General features: G+C 47.7%; 1 protein-coding gene across 2 annotated transcripts in view; it reads right to left on the minus strand.

Moving 5' to 3' along the window:
• Positions 1 to 17,846, minus strand: part of RGP1 (RGP1 partner of RAB6A GEF complex) — a 70,437-nt gene that overhangs the window by 16,681 nt on the left and 35,910 nt on the right. For both annotated transcript variants that reach the window (XM_077281280.1, XM_077281279.1), the window contains exons 3-5: positions 1,651 to 1,787; positions 1,492 to 1,575; positions 1,235 to 1,384 (exon numbers count right to left, since the gene is read on the minus strand). In XM_077281280.1, coding sequence (XP_077137395.1) covers positions 1,235 to 1,384; positions 1,492 to 1,575; positions 1,651 to 1,787 — 371 coding nt within the window. The remainder of the gene's footprint in view (positions 1 to 1,234; positions 1,385 to 1,491; positions 1,576 to 1,650; positions 1,788 to 17,846) is intronic.

Raw genomic sequence — 17,846 nt, forward strand, 5'->3', positions numbered from 1 at the left:
CTTGCCGCATTTCCGGAGCGGCGGCCATCTTTGTACACCCGGAGCGTGCAGCGGTCGGCACAGGAGCTCCGGGTGATCAGCGCCCCTTCTTCCTATGGAGTCTGGCGGCGTTCTCCCCTCGCTCACCCTGAAGGACCCCTCGGTCCCAGCGGTGGCGGCTTCGGGAGCCGGACAAGCCGCGGCAGGAGCCTCCTCGCTGCCGGAACTCGACCGCCCGGTCCCGGTCTCGGTCCATCGGTCTTCATGTCAGGTACCGTCCGATAGAGAGGTTCCCTGTCAGGGACAGGAAACCAACTGATGCGAGGGAGAGGTACCGCCCTTTTATCTGTAGGTTTCCTGTCCCTGAAGGGCGGATCCCCTCTCTCCGTAGTGCTGTCATGGGAGACCGAGAAATATGGGAACCGACTACCACTAACCTCTGAGCAACACGGAGATACCCCAACTACCGCTGCCTCCTGTACCACCAAAATATGGGAACCGACTACTACTGACCTCTGAGCAACACGGAAATACCCCAACTACCGCTGCCTCCTGTACCACCAAAATATGGGAACCGACAACCCCTGACCTCTGAGCAACATGGAAATACCCCAACTACCGCTGCCTCCTGTACCAACAAAATATGGGAACCAACAACCCCTGACCTCTGAGCCACACGGAAATACCCAAACTACCGCTGCCTCCTGTACCACCAAAATATGGGAACCGACAACCTCTGACCTCTGAGCAACACGGAAATACCCCAACTACCGCTGCCTCCTGTACCACCAAAATATGGGAACCGACTACCACTAACCTCTGAGCAACACGGAGATACCCCAACTACCGCAGCCTCCTGTACCACCCAGACATGGGAACCGACAACCCCTGACCTCTGAGCAACACGGAAATACCCCAACTACCGCTGCCTCCTGTACCACCCAGACACGGGAACCGACAACCCCTGACCTCTGAGCAACATGGAAATACCCCAACTACCGCTGCCTCCTGTACCACCCAGACATGGGAACTGACTACTGCTGACTTCTGAGCAACACAGAGATGGGAACACTCCAAATACCGAGAACCCACAGTAATTCATTGTTACCCCCAACAACTGTGCGATCGGACATCGTTTACCCATAAGAAAAAGGAGAGGAAATAGGTTAGTCAAGAGTCTACAGATGACAAAACCTCCATGAAAGTAGAAAGTTCTGTTGTTGGGAGAGGAACGGACCATCTCCTCTTCTCTCACCGTGCAGTAACAAGACCCGGAATGGGAGGCGCAGCAGTTGGATCGGGCAGTTCACTCTCTGGCAGCCAATAGTCAACTTGTAAACATATTTCACCGACTGGCCTCGAAAAGAAGGAGGCGCCGTGAGGGGCAGAGTTTCACTGTAAGAGTCTGAAACAAAAGAAACATCTGGGGTCATCTACAGGGAAGTCAGAGATCCGCTTCTCAGACTCTGCACAATATAACGGTCAGACCAGGACCCATCTCTTCATCCTTACATGACTTTGTCTCTCCAGGGTCTAGCCGCAGGTCACAGAACAAAATCTTGGGAGGAGTGGAAAGGATGCACTGCCCCCTCTCACCTAAGTAGAAAGGGAAGAGATTAGGGAGGCAGTGGTGGACACTGCAGGGTTAGGGTCGGAGGGTGGCATACACACCTCTGTTAGGGATGAATACCGTCTCGTTCACTGCCTGGACATCCTGTTGGGGCTCCTCACTGGCGGGAAGCTGGACCCTGCTGTCACTAGCATGAAACTGGCAGTGTATCTGTGCACTCGCCCATGCCAAGGTCTCACTACGAAATAAAAAAAAAAAAAACACAAAACCTTACAAATATCAACATTCTCAGTCAAGAGTGTGCCATGTTCCCCTTCCAGCTGGGACATAATGGGCACCAGTAAGTATACACCTGCAGTGTAGAAAAACATTCCACCCCATTTAGAGGAGACATCCGCTACCATGTCCAGAGAAGACAACCTCTGCCTCCCCATCCAGAGAACACCACGACATCCACCATCACCTCAGATAATACATAAACATCCACCATCGTCTCACAGAACACAACAACGACATCACCTCAGAAAACCCAACGATATCTCCCATCTGAGAAAACACAACATCTGCCATCTCCAGATCCTGAACACGTCTCCTTCCTGAACGGTATGATGGCCGTGTGCTCCATGGTGATTAGTACGATCACCTCTAGATACAGGACCCGTCTCCTCCCTGAACGGTGTGATGACCACGTGCTCCATGGTGATTAGTACGATCACCTCTAGATACAGGACACATCTCCCCCCTGAACGGTGTGATGACCACGTGCTCCATGGTGATTAGTACGATCACCTCTAGATACAGGACACGTCTTCTCCCTGAACGGTATGAAGGCTGCAAGCTCCATGGTGATTAGTACGATCACCTCAAGATACAGGACACGTCTCCTTCCTGAATGGTATGATGGCCACATCCTCCATGGTGATTAGTACGATCACCTGTAGATACAGGACTCCTTCCTGAACGGTATGATGGCTGCGTGCTCCATGGTGATTAGTACGATCACCTCTACCTACAGGACCCGTCTCCTCCCTGAACGGTATGACGGCCACGTGCTCCATGGTGATTAGTACGATCACCTCTAGATACAGGACAGTCTCCTCCCTGAACGGTATGATGGCCACGTGCTCCATGGTTCTTAGTACAATCACCTCTAGATACAGGACCCGTCTCCTCCCTGAACGGTAACGGTATGATGTCCACGTGCTCCATGGTGATTAGTACAATCACCTCTAGATACAGGACACATCTCCTTCCTGAACGGTATGATGGCCGCATGCTCCATGGTGATTAGTACGATCACCTCTAGATACAGGACACGTCTCCTTACTGAACGGTATGATGGCCGCGTGCTCCATGGTGATTAGAACAATCACCTCTAGATACAGGACTCCTTCCTGAATGGTATGATGGCCACATCCTCCATGGTGATTAGTACGATCACCTGTAGATACAGGACTCCTTCCTGAACGGTATGATGGCTGCGTGCTCCATGGTGATTAGTACGATCACCTCTAGATACAGGACTCGTCTCCCTCCTGGACGGTATGATGGCCACGTGCTCCATGGTGATTAGTACGATCACCTCAAGATACAGGACACGTCTCCTTCCTGAATGGTATGATGGCCACATCCTCCATGGTGATTAGTACGATCACCTGTAGATACAGGACTCCTTCCTGAACGGTATGATGGCTGCGTGCTCCATGGTGATTAGTACGATCACCTCTAGATACAGGACTCGTCTCCCTCCTGGACGGTATGATGGCCACGTGCTCCATGGTGATTAGTACGATCACCTCTACCTACAGGACCCGTCTCCTCCCTGAACGGTATGATAACTGCGTGCTCCATGGTGATTAGTACGATCACCTGTAGATACAGGACACGACTCCTTCCTGAACGGTATAATGGCCACGTGCTCCATGGTGATTAGTACGATCACCTCTAGATACAGAACACGTCTCCTTCCTGAACGGTATGATGGCCACGTGCTCCATGGTGATTAGTACGATCACCTCTAGATACAGGACAGTCTCCTCCCTGAACGGTATGATGGCCACGTGCTCCATGGTGATTAGTACAATCACCTCTAGATACAGGACACATCTCCTTCCTGAACGGTATGATGGCCACGTGCTCCATGGTGATTAGTACGATCACCTCTAGATACAGGACACGTCTTCTCCCTGAACGGTATGATGGCCGTGTTCTCCATGGTGATTAGTACAATCACCTCTAGATGCAGGACACATCTCCTTCATGAACGGTATGATGGCCACGTGCTCCACGGTGATTAGTACAATCGCCTCTAGATACAGGACAAGTCTCCTTCCTGAACGGTATGATGGCCGCGTGCTCCATGGTGATTAGTACGATCACCTCTAGATGCAGGACACGTCTCCTTCCTGAACGGTATGAGGGCCGCGTGTTCCATGGTGATTAGTACGATCACCTCTAGATGAAGGACACGTCTCCTTCCTGAACGGTATGATGGCCGCGTGCTCCATGGTGATTAGTACGATCACCTCTAGATACAGGACACGTCTCCTCCCTGAACGGTATGATGGCCGCGTGCTCCATGGTGATTAGTACGATCACCTCTAGATATACAGGACAGTCTCCTTCCTGAACGGTATGATGTCCACGTGCTCCATGGTGATTAGTACAATCACCTCTAGATACAGGACACGTCTCCTTCCTGAACGGTATGATTGCCTCGTGCTCCATGGTGATTAGTACGATCACCTCTAGATGCAGGACACGTCTCCTTCCTGAACGGTATGATTGCCTCGTGCTCCATGGTGATTAGTACGATCACCTCTAGATGAAGGACACGTCTCCTTCCTGAACGGTATGATGGCCGCGTGCTCCATGGTGATTAGTACGATCACCTCTAGATACAGGACACGTCTCCTCCCTGAACGGTATGATGGCCGCGTGCTCCATGGTGATTAGTACGATCACCTCTAGATATACAGGACAGTCTCCTTCCTGAACGGTATGATGACCGCGTGCTCCATGGTGATTAGTACGATCACCTCTAGATACAGGACATGTCTCCTTCCTGAACGGTATGATGGCCGCATGCTCCATGGTGATTAGTACGATCACCTCTAGATGAAGGACACGTCTCCTTCCTGAACGGTATGATGGCCACGTGCTCCATGGTGATTAGTACGATCACCTCTAGATACAGGACACGTCTTCTCCCTGAACGGTATGAAGGCTGCAAGCTCCATGGTGATTAGTACGATCACCTCAAGATACAGGACACGTCTCCTTCCTAAACGGTAAATACCTTGTATATATCCCCAAGTCCTCCTTGTTCTGTTGCTCCTTTCCTTCCTGGTTTGCTTCATTGTGCATTTGTTGCATTGAAATGTGTCTGCTTGCAGACAGACAATCTGTGAGTCAGTATTTTTCGATGTGCGCCTTTACTCCAACCTCCCAGGCACTGGCAATCATGGTATGACAATATGACCAATACTATAATGACAGGCCGTGAAAAGCTAATAAAAATTGGTAGAATGACAGCTCAGGGATTGTTACAAGGTCTTTTTTTTTTTTTTATTCGTTTATTAACCAGAAAGTGAAAATACACAATATACATACTTGTGTTCATTAGCATTACAGTCAATGTGAAACATGTACATTGTATATATAATAAAAAATCTCAATTTATGCTCAACATATCTTTTACTCCATTTAAACCATACAATTCTGATATGGAGTCATGAAAAATTAACAGTCATTAAACCAAAACTACAACTGAATCCTACTAACTACTTTCCTGCCGCTTAACAATAAGCTCACATCTTCCCTTGCCTGACATCTAGGGAAATTTGACACTTTGCATTAACGCAGTTAACCATAAGTCTATAAAGTGAGGTGAGAGGAGTTCCATCCGCTCCAAATTTTCTCAAATTTATTTGGACATACTGTTTTGATATAGCGTACGTTCACATGGAATGACCGAATTTACCAGTTCAACCCAGGCTCTAAGGGAGGGGCATGAACCCCCCATCCACCGCATTGCCACCATCTTCCTTGCCAAAAAGAGTGACTCCCGCAAAAAAATCCCAACATGATGATCCCAGGTCTCCTCGTCCCACACCCCAAATAGACAAATTAATGGTTCAAGAGGAACAGGAGAACTATGGAGGAGAGTAGTGATATCACCTCCCCCCAATATTGACGGATAATGGGACAGCTCCACATCATGTGGATAAAATCTGCGTCTGGTGAATGACAACACAGACATTCCGAAGATTGAAGTCGACCCATCTTAAAAAGCCGTGTAGGAGTCAAATACGATTGATATATTATGTATAATTGTGTCATTCTATTGTTGACCGACGGGGATACCTTAAGTGGAGACTCTAAAATTTCCTCCCATTCTTCGTCTTGTGTATCAGGGATGAGTCTCTTGTTACAAGGTCTTTAACAGGTTTTTTTTTTTTTTTTTAAGCAATTTCCAGGTCCTCTTTAGAAGTACAATCATCCACCGGACAGGTGACATCTCCTTTCTTGACTTGTATGATGGCTACGCGGGCTCGGTGTGGAAAAATGCAGACTGTTTGAACGTGATATTTTGAGTCATTTGGAAATTGCTCCCAAGGATGTCACAGACTTCTGGAGATCCATAATTTGTGGTCCAGACCTTAAGCTACATGGACAGATGGTGCTAATGCAGCAGAGCAGAAGTGTCGCTCTACGTGGTATCGAAGATGCAGTGAGCTGAAGTGATGTAGCAGAGTAAAAAAAGCAAAGGAGGTGAAGACTAGATGCAAATGCACTGGGAAAGTGGTGGCGCGCAGAGGAAGCCGTAGAGATGGACTGGTAGAGGAGTCAGATGCAGCAGACATGAGCGCCGTACTTGTAGTAGAGACATGATTCATCAGAGGAGCAGAGGCGGCGCTGTAAAGGCACATATGCAAACTACCCGGCACTGGCAACCTGGGGTAACATGACGTCATTGGAGCGTGTCAGGATGCCGTGGCACCCCGATGCAAAGTAGAAATGGGTCGAGACAGAGAATAGCGATTAAGAACATGGTGATGGAACCGGGACAGCCAAGAAAGAATAAGTATAATCAAATTTATGTACAGCGGATCATTCTGGGCTCAATAGAGAAGCCAACACTTGAACGAGGAGTGTGCGAGACCATGTATGTGTGGCCATGATGAAAGAACCCAAGACAAGGAGATGTGGAAGCAGATTATGTAAGGCAGATCCGCTCAGACTCAGGACGATGAGGAGAACCCAACCGAGGCAGTAGCACGGTGGCTCTGTAGCCTTCCAACAAGGACGACACCTGCAACAAATTTATAGGTTCTCACACATTTGTGTGGGAGGTTCTGCCGGGTTCTCTGGCTTCCTTCCACACTCCAAAAACTGAGAGGAAATGTAAATTCTGAGCCCCAATGGGGACAGGGATGTTGTCTGCACAGTGCTGACCCCACTTTCTACAAAGACGCCCTGTCCCTGCTTCCTGAAAAATCCCCCCTCCTGGTAATTCTTCTAGGTTCCTCTTGACAACAGGCAGTGACAGCAGGCTACAAAGAGGGGAGACAGGCAAAACTTTGAAACCATTTTTTGAGGGGCAAGAGGGGATGCTAGTATTATAATTCTGAGACTAAAGCCACGGTCGCAGGGAAAATAAAATAAAATAATCGGAAACCTCGTTATGAGAGCTAGGGAAACCTTGAGTGCTGCCGGTGGACCACAAGGATGAGCTTGAAGCTGTCCACTACTGGTGGTGCTTGTGGTTAGAATGACTGTAGGGATCCACAGCGAACAGTTCAGCGGCAGCGGTTTTACAGCAGTGATACCACCGATCACATATCTGCTCCTGTGGCATTAGAGGTGGCTGAGAGCTGACCCATTGTGTTTATATTCTGCTTTCTATAGAAGTATACGTCTCCAGTAGTCTGGGCTTTTCTAACCACTTACAATTTTTTTTTCTTTTTTTCTTTATTGTTATTCCGGTCACCCTAAATAATTTGGCCAGTAACTTCTGTAGTATTTCCCTTCTAGCTGAATATCTGAGGTATACTTGGCCTCCGTGTGGGCACACGACTGTGCAAAAATGGATATCACAGATAATTATGATGACTGCACAGCTCCTCTCACAATGATAATGTAGAGGATAACATTTCAGCTTCCCCGATAGTGGTTTCACTCACTTATACATCGCCATCATATTCTGCAGCGCTTTACATACAGGGGCTTCTCACAAAATTAGAATATAATGAAAAAGTTAATTTATTTCAGTTATTCAATACAAAAAGTGAAACTCATTCTATAGAGTCCTTACACACAGAGCGATCTATTTCACGTGTTTATTTCTGTTAATGTTGATGATTATGGCTTACAGCCAATGAAAACCCAAAAGTTATTAACTCAGTAAATTAGAATGAACAAATAACACCTGTAAAGGTTTTCTAAGGGTTTATAAAGGTCCCTCAGTCTGTTTCAGTAGCTCCACAATCATGGGGAAGACTGCTGACCTGACAGATGTCCAGAGGCAGTCAGAAGCCACAAAAGGTCACTGGTAACGAAGGCGGCTGTTCACACAGTGCTGTATCCAAGCATATTCATGGAAAGTGGAGTGGGAGGAAAAAGTGTGGTAGAAAAAGGTGCACAAGCAACCGGGATAACCGCAGCCTTGAAAGGATTGTTAAGAAAAGGCCATTCAGTAATGTGGGGGAGATTCACAAGGAGTGGACTGCTGCTGGAGACATTGCTTCACCACACACAGACGTGTCCAGGACATGGGCGACAAGTGTCACATTCCTTGTGTCAGCCTCTCATGACTGATAGACAACGCCAGAAGCTTCTTACCTGGGCCAAGGAGGAAAAGAACTGGACTGTTGTCAGTGGTCCAAGGTGTTGTTTTCACATGAAAGCAAATTTTACATTTCATTTGCATATCAAGGTCCCAGAGTCTGGAGGAAGAGTGGAGAGGCCACAATCCAATCCAAGCTGCTGGAGGTTTAGTGTGACGTTTCCACAGTCAGTGATGGTTTGGGGAGCCATGTCATCTGCTGGTGTAGGTCCACTGTGTTTTATCAAGACCAAAGTCAGCGCAGCCGTCTACCAGGACATTTTAGAGCACTTCATGCTTCCCTCTGTCGACAAGCTTTATGGAGATGGAAATGTCATGCTCCAGCAGGACTTGGCCCTTGTCCACACTGCCAAAAGTACCAATACCTGGTGTAAAAACAAGAGTATCACTGGGCTTGATTGGCAGCAAACTCGCCTGATCTTAACCCTATAGAGAATCTATGGAGTATTGTCAAGAGGAAGATGAGACACCAGACCCCACAATGCAGACGAGCTGAAGGCTGCTATCAAAGCAACCTGGGCTTCCATAACCCCTCAGCAGTGCCACAGGCTGATCGCCTCCATGCCACGCCGCATTGATGCAGGAATTGATGTAGAAGGAGCCGCGACCAAGCATTTTTGATTTTACAATCATTTTTCAAGCTGGTGTTATAAAGTATGCTAATTTACTGAGATAATGACGTTTGGGTTTTCATTGGCTGTAAGCCATAATCATCAATATTAACAGAAATAAACATGTGAAATAGATCACTCTGTGTGTAATGACTACATATGAGATTCACATTTTGTATTGAAGAACTGAAATAAACTCACTTTTTGATAATATTCCAATGTTGTGAGAAGCACCATCATTACTGACCCCATTGGGACTCACAACCTACACTCTCTATTAGTAATTGGAGTGTGAGAGAGCCAGAGAAAACAAGATTTTTGGTTACTCACCGTAAAATCTTTTTCTCTGAGCCTTGATTGGGGGACACAGGAAACCATGGGTGTATGCTGCTGCCACTAGGAGCCTGACACTATGCACATAAAAATTAGTTCCTCCTCAGCAGTGTACACCCCACCGACTGACACTAGGTTAATCAGTTAGTGAGAAAGCGGTAGGAAAAGAAACATGTAAGAGAAACCAAACACAAGCTCAAACTAACGACATAACACAGTATATAGAGCTGTTAAACTTGTGAGGTTCAGTGTCCCCCAATGAAGGCTCCCAGAAAAAGATTTTACAATCAGTAACCAAAAATCCTGTTGTTTTCTCTATCGCTTCATTGGGGGACACAAGAAACCATGGGACTTACCAAAGCAGTCCCTGAGGAGGGAACAGCACAAACTCCAGTCAGATCGGAGAACTACCTACTGCCGCCTGAAAGAGCCTTGTACCTAGGCTGGCGGCCTCCGAAGCATAGGTATGGACCCTGTAAAATTTGTGGATGGAGGACCGGGTTGCCGCTTTGCAGAATTGTAGAGCGGATGCCCTATGGTGTAACGCCCAGGAGGCGCCCACTGCCCGGGTAGAGTGTGCCTTAATCCCAGGGGGAGGCGCTCTGTTCTTGACCCGGTATGCTGCCAAGATTTTCGTTGGGATCCAGCGAGCAATCGTAGACTTGGAGGCTGGAAGGCCTCTAGACCCGCACTGCCCTGACCAGGACTAGCTTGTTCAGTGAACGCTCCAGAGGATGAGTTGGAGCCGGGCAAAGGGAAGGGAGCACAATATCCTTATTCAGATGAAAGGCAGACACCACCTTGGGAGGGAAAGAAGGTATTGGCCGCAAAACTACCTTGTCCTGGTGGAGAACCAGGACAAGGTGGGGGGGGGGGGGGGGCGTGACAGGAAAGAACCACCAATTCAGAGACGCGCCTAATGGAAGTGGTCGCCACATGAAATACTACCTTCCAGGACAGAACAGAGCGATTTCTTGAAGCGGTACAAAGGGAGAACTCGCGAGGGCTTTCAGGACTAAATTGAGGTCCCAGGGATCCACAGGTGTCCGTCACGGAGGTGCTGCATGGGCTACACCCTTGAGAAAAACTTCTGACCTGAGAACGGGAGTACAAGTTCTTCTGGAAAAGAATGGAAAGTGCCGACATGTGGCCCTTAACGAACTGAGAGCAAGGCCTGCGCAAAAGGCCCGCATGAAGAAAAGTTAGAACAGAAGGGAGAGAAAAAAGACAGACGCAAAGGGATTAGACTCACACCAATGGAAATAGGCTTTCCAAGTCCAATAATAGATCCGAGATGAAGACTGCTTTCTAGCTTGGATCATGGTCTGAAGTACCCGACCTGAAAACCCAGTCGCTCTTAGAACCGCGGTATGATCAGCCACGCCATTAAATTGAGCGACTGAGAATTCTGGTGGAAGATCACCCCATGAAAAAGAAGACCCAGTCTGTCTGGGAGCCTGTTGTGAATTCCGTTCTTGGGCTCCCTCCGGTGGTTGTAAATGGCATTTTTGTGAATTCTGCCTTTGGGCTCCCTCCGGTGGTTTTGAGTGGAACTGCTGCTCCTTGGGTTTAGCATTAGCAGCTGCTTCCACTGATCGTCTCTCCTGGCTCTGCTATTTAGCCTGGCTCTAGGCTTCAGCCAGTGCCAGCTGTCAATGTTTCTTGGTTGGTTTCAGATCTCTCCTTGGATTTCTCTGATATCTTTGCTGAAATGGACAGGCTAAGTCATTGCTTGTTCTTTTGGTTGTCCACTTGCTGTGGACTTAATCGTTCAGCTCATGTTATGTTTTTTCTTGTCCAGCTTGTCAGTATGATATATTCAGCTTAGCTGGAAGCTCTGGGGAAGCAGATTTGCCCCTCCACACCGTGAGTCGGTGTGGAGATTATTTTTGTAAACTCTGCGTGGATTTTTAGCTTTTAATACTGACCGCACAGTATCCTTTCCTGCTTTGTCTATCTAGGTAGTTTTGGCCTCCTTTGCTAAATCCTGTTTTCATTCTGTGTATGTCATTTCCCTCTCCACTCACAGTCAATATTTGTGGGGGGCCATCTTTCCTTTGGGGATATTCTCTGAGGCAAGATAGCTTTCGGTTTCCATCTTTAGGGGTAGTTAGTTCTCAGGCTGTGACGAGGTGTCTAGGGAGTGACAGGAACATCCCACGGCTACTTCTAGTGTTGGTGTTAGGATTAGGAACTGCGGTCAGTACAGATACCACCTCCTCAGAGCTTGTCCCATGTTGCTCCTTAACCACCAGGTCATAACAGTACAGCTGGCCAACAATGTGTTGAATGCATCTCAAAAGAGGGGAAAAAAAAGTTCTGAGCGATTTTTTTTTTTCTTTGCAGTCTGTTTTGTCTTTTTTTTTCCCCTTACCTCTGGGTGGCTCAGTGGTTAGGTGCTAGCATGGATATTCAGGGATTGACGTCTCGTGTGGATCAACTTGCTGCTAGAGTACAGGGTATTTCGGATTATATCATTCAGACTCCTGTTTTAGAGCCTAGAATTCCTACTCCTGATTTGTTTTTTGGGGATAGATCCAAATTTTTTAACTTTAAAAATAACTGCAGATTGTTTTTTGCTTTGAGACCCCGTTCCTCTGGTGACCCCATTCAGCAGGTGAAGATTGTCATTTCTCTGCTGCGTGGAGACCCTCAGGACTGGGTATTCTCCCGTGAGTCAGGGGATCCTGCATTACTCAATGTAGACGCATTTTTTTAAGCGCTCGGATTGCTGTATGACGAACCTAATTCTGTGGGTCAGGCAGAAAAAAACCTTGCTGGCTCTGTGTCAGGGTCAGGAAGCGGCAGAAGTATACTGCCAGAAATTTAGAAAGTGGTCTGTGCTCACAAAATGGAATGAGTATGCCCTGGCAGCAATTTTCAGAAAGGGTCTTTCTGAAGCCCTTAAAGATGTTATGGTGGGGTTCCCCACGCCTGCTGGTTTGAACGAATCAATGTCTCTGGCCATTCAGATTGATCGGCGCCTGCGCGAGCGCAAGGTGGTGCACCATATGGCAGTGTCCTCTGAGCGGAGTCCTGAGCCTATGCAATGTGATAGGATTTTGACTAGAGCAGAACGGCAGGAATTCAGACGTCAGAATAGGCTTTGTTTTTACTGTGGTGATTCTGCTCATGCTATTTCTGATTGCCCTAAGCGTACTAAGAGGGTCGCTAGGTCTGTTACCATTAGTACTGTACAGCCTAAATTTCTCTTGTCTGTTACCCTGATTTGCTCATTGTCGTCCTTTTCTGTTATGGCATTTGTGGATTCAGGCGCTGCCCTGAACTTAATGGACTTAGAGTTCGCCAGACGCTGTGGTTTTTCCTTGCAGCCTTTGCAGAGCCCTATTCCCTTAAGGGGGATTGATGCTACACCATTGGCCAAGAATAAACCTCAGTACTGGACACGGTTGACCATGTACATGGCTCCAGCACATCAGGAAGATTGTCGTTTTCTGGTGTTGCATAATTTGCATGATGTTGTTGTGCTGGGTTTTCCATGGTTACAGGTGCATAATCCGGTGCTGGATTGGAAATCTATGTCTGTGACTAGTTGGGGTTGTCAAGGGATACATAGTGATGTTACTTTAATGTCAATTTCCTCTTCCCCCTCTTCTGAAGTTCCTGAGTTTTTGTCGGATTTCCAGGATGTATTTGATGAGCCCAAGTAAGCTCCCTTCCTCCTCATAGGGACTGCGATTGTGCTATTAACTTGATTCCTGGCTGTAAGTTCCCTAAGGGCCGACTTTTCAATCTGTCTGTGCCAGAGCAGGCAGCCATGCGGAGTTATGTAAAGGAGTCTTTGGAGAAGGGGCATATTCGCCCGTCTTCGTCACCGTTGGGAGCTGGATTCTTCTTTGTTGCCAAAAAGGATGGCTCCTTGAGACCCTGTATAGATTATCGCCTTCTCAATAAGATCACGGTCAAATTCCAATACCCTTTACCTTTGCTTTCTGATTTGTTTGCTCGGATTAAGGGGTCTAGTTGGTTTACTAAGATTGACCTTTGAGGGGCGTATAATCTTGTTCGTATTAAACAGGGTGACGAATGGAAAACTGCATTTAATACGCCCGAAGGCCATTTTGAATACCTTGTGATGCCATTCGGGCTCTCTAATGCTCCATCTGTGTTTCAGTCCTATATGCATGATATCTTCCGGAATTATCTTGATAAATTCATGATTGTATATTTGGATGATATTTTGTTTTTTTCCGATGATTTGGAGTCTCACGTGAAACAGGTCAGGATGGTATTTCAGATCCTTCGTGCTAATGCTTTGTTTGTGAAGGGGTCTAAGTGCCTTTTTGGAGTTCAGAAGGTTTCTTTTTTGGGTTTCATTTTTTCTCCCTCGGCTATAGAAATGGATCCTGTTAAGGTCCAGGCCATTCATGATTGGATTCAACCCACATCTGTGAAGAGCCTTCAGAAATTTTTGGGCTTTGCTAATTTTTATCGCCGTTTCATTGCTAACTTTTCCAGTGTGGTTAAGCCCCTGACCGATTTGATGAAGAAAGGCGCTGATGTGATGAATTGGTCCTCTGCGGCTGTTGAGGCCTTTCAGGAGCTTAAACATCGTTTTACTTCTGCCCCTGTATTGCGTCAGCCGGATGTTTCTCTTCTTTTTCAGGTTGAGATTGACGCTTCTGAGATTGGGGCAGGGGCCGTTTTGTCTCAGAGAAGTTCTGATGGTTCTTTGATGAAACCGTTTGCCTTCTTCTCCAGAAAGTTTTTGCCTGCTGAGCGTAATTATGATGTCGGCAATCGGGAGTTGTTGGCTATGAAGTGGGCATTCGAGGAGTGGCGACATTGGCTTGAGGGAGCAAAGCATCGCGTTGTGGTCTTGACCGATCAAAAGAATCTGATTTACCTCGAGTCTGCCAAGCGGTTGAATCTTAGACAAGCTCGATGGTCCCTGTTTTTCTCCCGTTTTGATTTTGTGGTCTCGTATCTTCCAGGATCTAAGAATGTGAAGGCTGATGCCCTCTCTAGGAGTTTTTTGCCTGATTCTCCGGGAGTCCTTGAGCCGGTTGGCATTCTCAAGGAGGGGGTGATTCTTTCTGCCATCTCCCCTGATTTACGGCGGGTGCTTCGGGAGTTTCAGGCTGATAAACCTGACCGCTGTCCAGTGGGGAAACTGTTTGTTCCTGATAGATGGACTAGTAAGGTAATTTCTGACGTTCATTGTTCGGTGTTGGCTGGTCATCCTGGGATTTTTGGTACCAGAGATTTGGTTGCTAGGTCCTTTTGGTGGCCTTCCTTGTCACGGGATGTGCGTTCTTTTGTGCAGTCCTGTGGGACTTGTGCCCGGGCCAAGCCTTGCTGTTCCCATGCTAGTGGGTTGCTTTTGCCTTTGCCGGTCCCTGAGAGGCCCTGGACGCATATTTCCATGGATTTTATTTCGGATCTTCCTGTTTCCCAGAAGATGTCTGTTATCTGGGTGGTTTGTGACCGGTTTTCTAAGATGGTCCATTTGGTACCTTTGCCTAAGTTGCCTTCCTCCTCTGATTTGGTTCCATTGTTTTTTCAGCATGTGGTTCATTTGCATGGCATTCCGGAGAGTATTGTGTCTGACAGAGGTTCCCAGTTTGTTTCTAGGTTTTGGCGGTCCTTTTGTGCTAGAATGGGCATTGATTTGTCTTTTTCTTCAGCATTTCATCCTCAGACAAATGGCCAAACTGAGCGAACCAATCAGACCTTGGAAACCTATTTGAGATGCTTTGTGTCTGCTGATCAGGATGATTGGGTGACCTTCTTGCCGTTGGCCGAGTTTGCCCTTAATAATCGGGCTAGTTCGGCTACTTTGGTTTCGCCTTTTTTTTGTAATTTTGGTTTTCATCCTCGTTTTTCTTCAGGGCAGGTTGAGCCTTCTGACTGTCCTGGTGTGGATTCTGTGGTGGACAGGTTACAGCAGATTTGGACTCATGTGGTGGACAATTTGACGTTGTCCCAGGAAAAGGCTCAACGTTTTGCTAACAGTCGTCGGTGTGTTGGTCCCCGGCTTCGTGTTGGGGATTTAGTCTGGTTATCTTCTCGTCATGTTCCTATGAAGGTTTCTTCCCCTAAGTTCAAGCCTCGGTTTATTGGTCCTAATAAGATTTCTGAAATTATCAATCCGGTATCTTTTCGTTTGGTCCTTCCAGCTTCTTTTTCCATCCATAATGTTTTCCATAGATCTTTGTTGCGGAGATATGTGGTGCCCGTGGTTCCCTCTGTTTATCCTCCTGCTCCGGTGTTGGTTGAGGGGGAGTTGGAATATGTGGTGGAGAAGATATTGGATTCTCGTTTTTCGAGGCGGAAGCTTCAGTATCTGGTCAAGTGGAAGGGTTACGGCCAGGAGGATAATTCTTGGGTTGTTGCCTCCAATGTCCATGCTGCCGATTTGGTTTGTGCTTTTCACTTGGCTCGTCCTGATCGGCCTGGGGGCTCTGGTGAGGGTTCGGTGACCCCTCCTCAAGGGGGGGGTACTGTTGTGAATTCCGTTCTTGGGCTCCCTCCGGTGGTTGTAAATGGCACTTTTGTGAATTCTGCCATTGGGCTCCCTCCGGTGGTTTTGAGTGGAACTGCTGCTCCTTGGGTTTAGCATTAGCAGCTGCTTCCACTGATCGTCTCTCCTGGCTCTGCTATTTAGCCTGGCTCTAGGCTTCAGCCAGTGCCAGCTGTCAATGTTTCTTGGTTGGTTTCAGATCTCTCCTTGGATTTCTCTGATAGCCTGTCCATTTCAGCAAAGATAAGTCATTGCTTGTTCTTTTGGTTGTCCACTTGCTGTGGACTTAATCGTTCAGCTCATGTTATGTTTTTTCTTGTCCAGCTTGTCAGTATGATATATTCAGCTTAGCTGGAAGCTCTGGGGAAGCAGATTTGCCCCTCCACACCGTGAGTCGGTGTGGAGATTATTTTTGTAAACTCTGCGTGGATTTTTAGCTTTTAATACTGACCGCACAGTATCCTTTCCTTCTTTGTCTATCTAGGTAGTTTTGGCCTCCTTTGCTAAATCCTGTTTTCAATCTGTGTATGTCATTTCCCTCTCCACTCACAGTCAATATTTGTGGGGGGGCTATCTTTCCTTTGGGGATATTCTCTGAGGCAAGATAGCTTTCGGTTTCCATCTTTAGGGGTAGTTAGTTCTCAGGCTGTGACGAGGTGTCTAGGGAGTGACAGGAACATCCCACGGCTACTTCTAGTGTTGGTGTTAGGATTAGGAACTGCGGTCAGTACAGATACCACCTCCTCAGAGCTTGTCCCATGTTGCTCCTTAACCACCAGGTCATAACAGGAGCCTCCAGGTGGTGTCTGCAAGATGATTGACAACCTCTGTGAACCAAGACGTCCTGGGCCAATACGGCGCAATTAGGATGACCGGCACCCCTTCTGCCTTGATCTTTTTGAATAGCCTGGGAAAGAGGGGGAGAGGAGGAAAAAATAATGAATGGCAAACTGTGACCAGTGTATCGCTACAGCTTTAGCACCCACAGTGAGAGGATCGCGGGACTTTCCTGTTCAACCGGCACAACACGAGGTCTACATCCAGAGTGCCCCATCGAAAGCAAATCTGATGGAAGACATCCAGATGTAGAGACCACTTTCCCACCGTGAGACCCTCGCGACTGACAAAGTCAGCGGCCCAGTTGTCTACACCGGGAATATGTACCACAGATATTGCTGGAACCTTAATTTCTGCCCAGAGGAGGATCTTTGAGACCTCGGACATTGCCAAGGGACTCCGTTCCTCCCTGGTGGTTGACATATGCCAACACCGTGGCACTGTCTGTTTGAACTTGAACTGCCAGGCCCCTGAGATGCCTCTCCCAGTGGTTATCTCAAGGATGTTGATCGGCAGGGAAGATTCCTCCGGCGACCAACGTCCATGGACATTCAGATTGCAAAAGACCGCACCCAAGCCGAGAAGACTGGAATCCATCGTCACCACCTGCCAGTGAATGGGGAGGAAAGATTGACCCTGGAAAGTGAGCGGGGATGACAGACACCAACTTAGAGACTCCCTGACTCAGGAGGAGATCCAAACCGGGTGATCCAGTGAGAGAATAGATTTGTTCCACTGCGATAAGATGGTCTGCTGAAGTGGTCTGGAGTGGAATCGTCCGAAAGGGATCGCCTCCGACGCTGCCACCACCCTTCCCAGGACGGAAATGGCCGAGTGGAAGGATGACGCTTGAGGACCCTGCAGAGGGTGAACCAGATGTCCCTGAAGAACAGGAGACGACCGCCCAGCCTGGGATCTTTCCTGGGTGTTGGAGAGGCATCATGCGGAGGAAATTCTTAAAGGTTTGCTCCTGGCGGATCTATCCTGAGCGGTGCGGGGATGCCAGGAGGGGGTAGGTTTGAAGGAAACTCCCTTTCCTATCCTGGCAAGTTGGTAAGAGACTTCTTTTAAGTTAAGGCATGTCAGGTGGACTTAAGCCAAATAGTTCGTCGGATGCCCCATCCGTAAGAGGGAGAACCATGTAAAGTCATATGAAAACGTTTGGGCACCCCTATTAATCTTAAA

Source organism: Ranitomeya variabilis, chromosome 1 (genome assembly GCF_051348905.1).
Source record: "Ranitomeya variabilis isolate aRanVar5 chromosome 1, aRanVar5.hap1, whole genome shotgun sequence".
NCBI classification, from domain to species: domain Eukaryota; kingdom Metazoa; phylum Chordata; class Amphibia; order Anura; family Dendrobatidae; genus Ranitomeya; species Ranitomeya variabilis.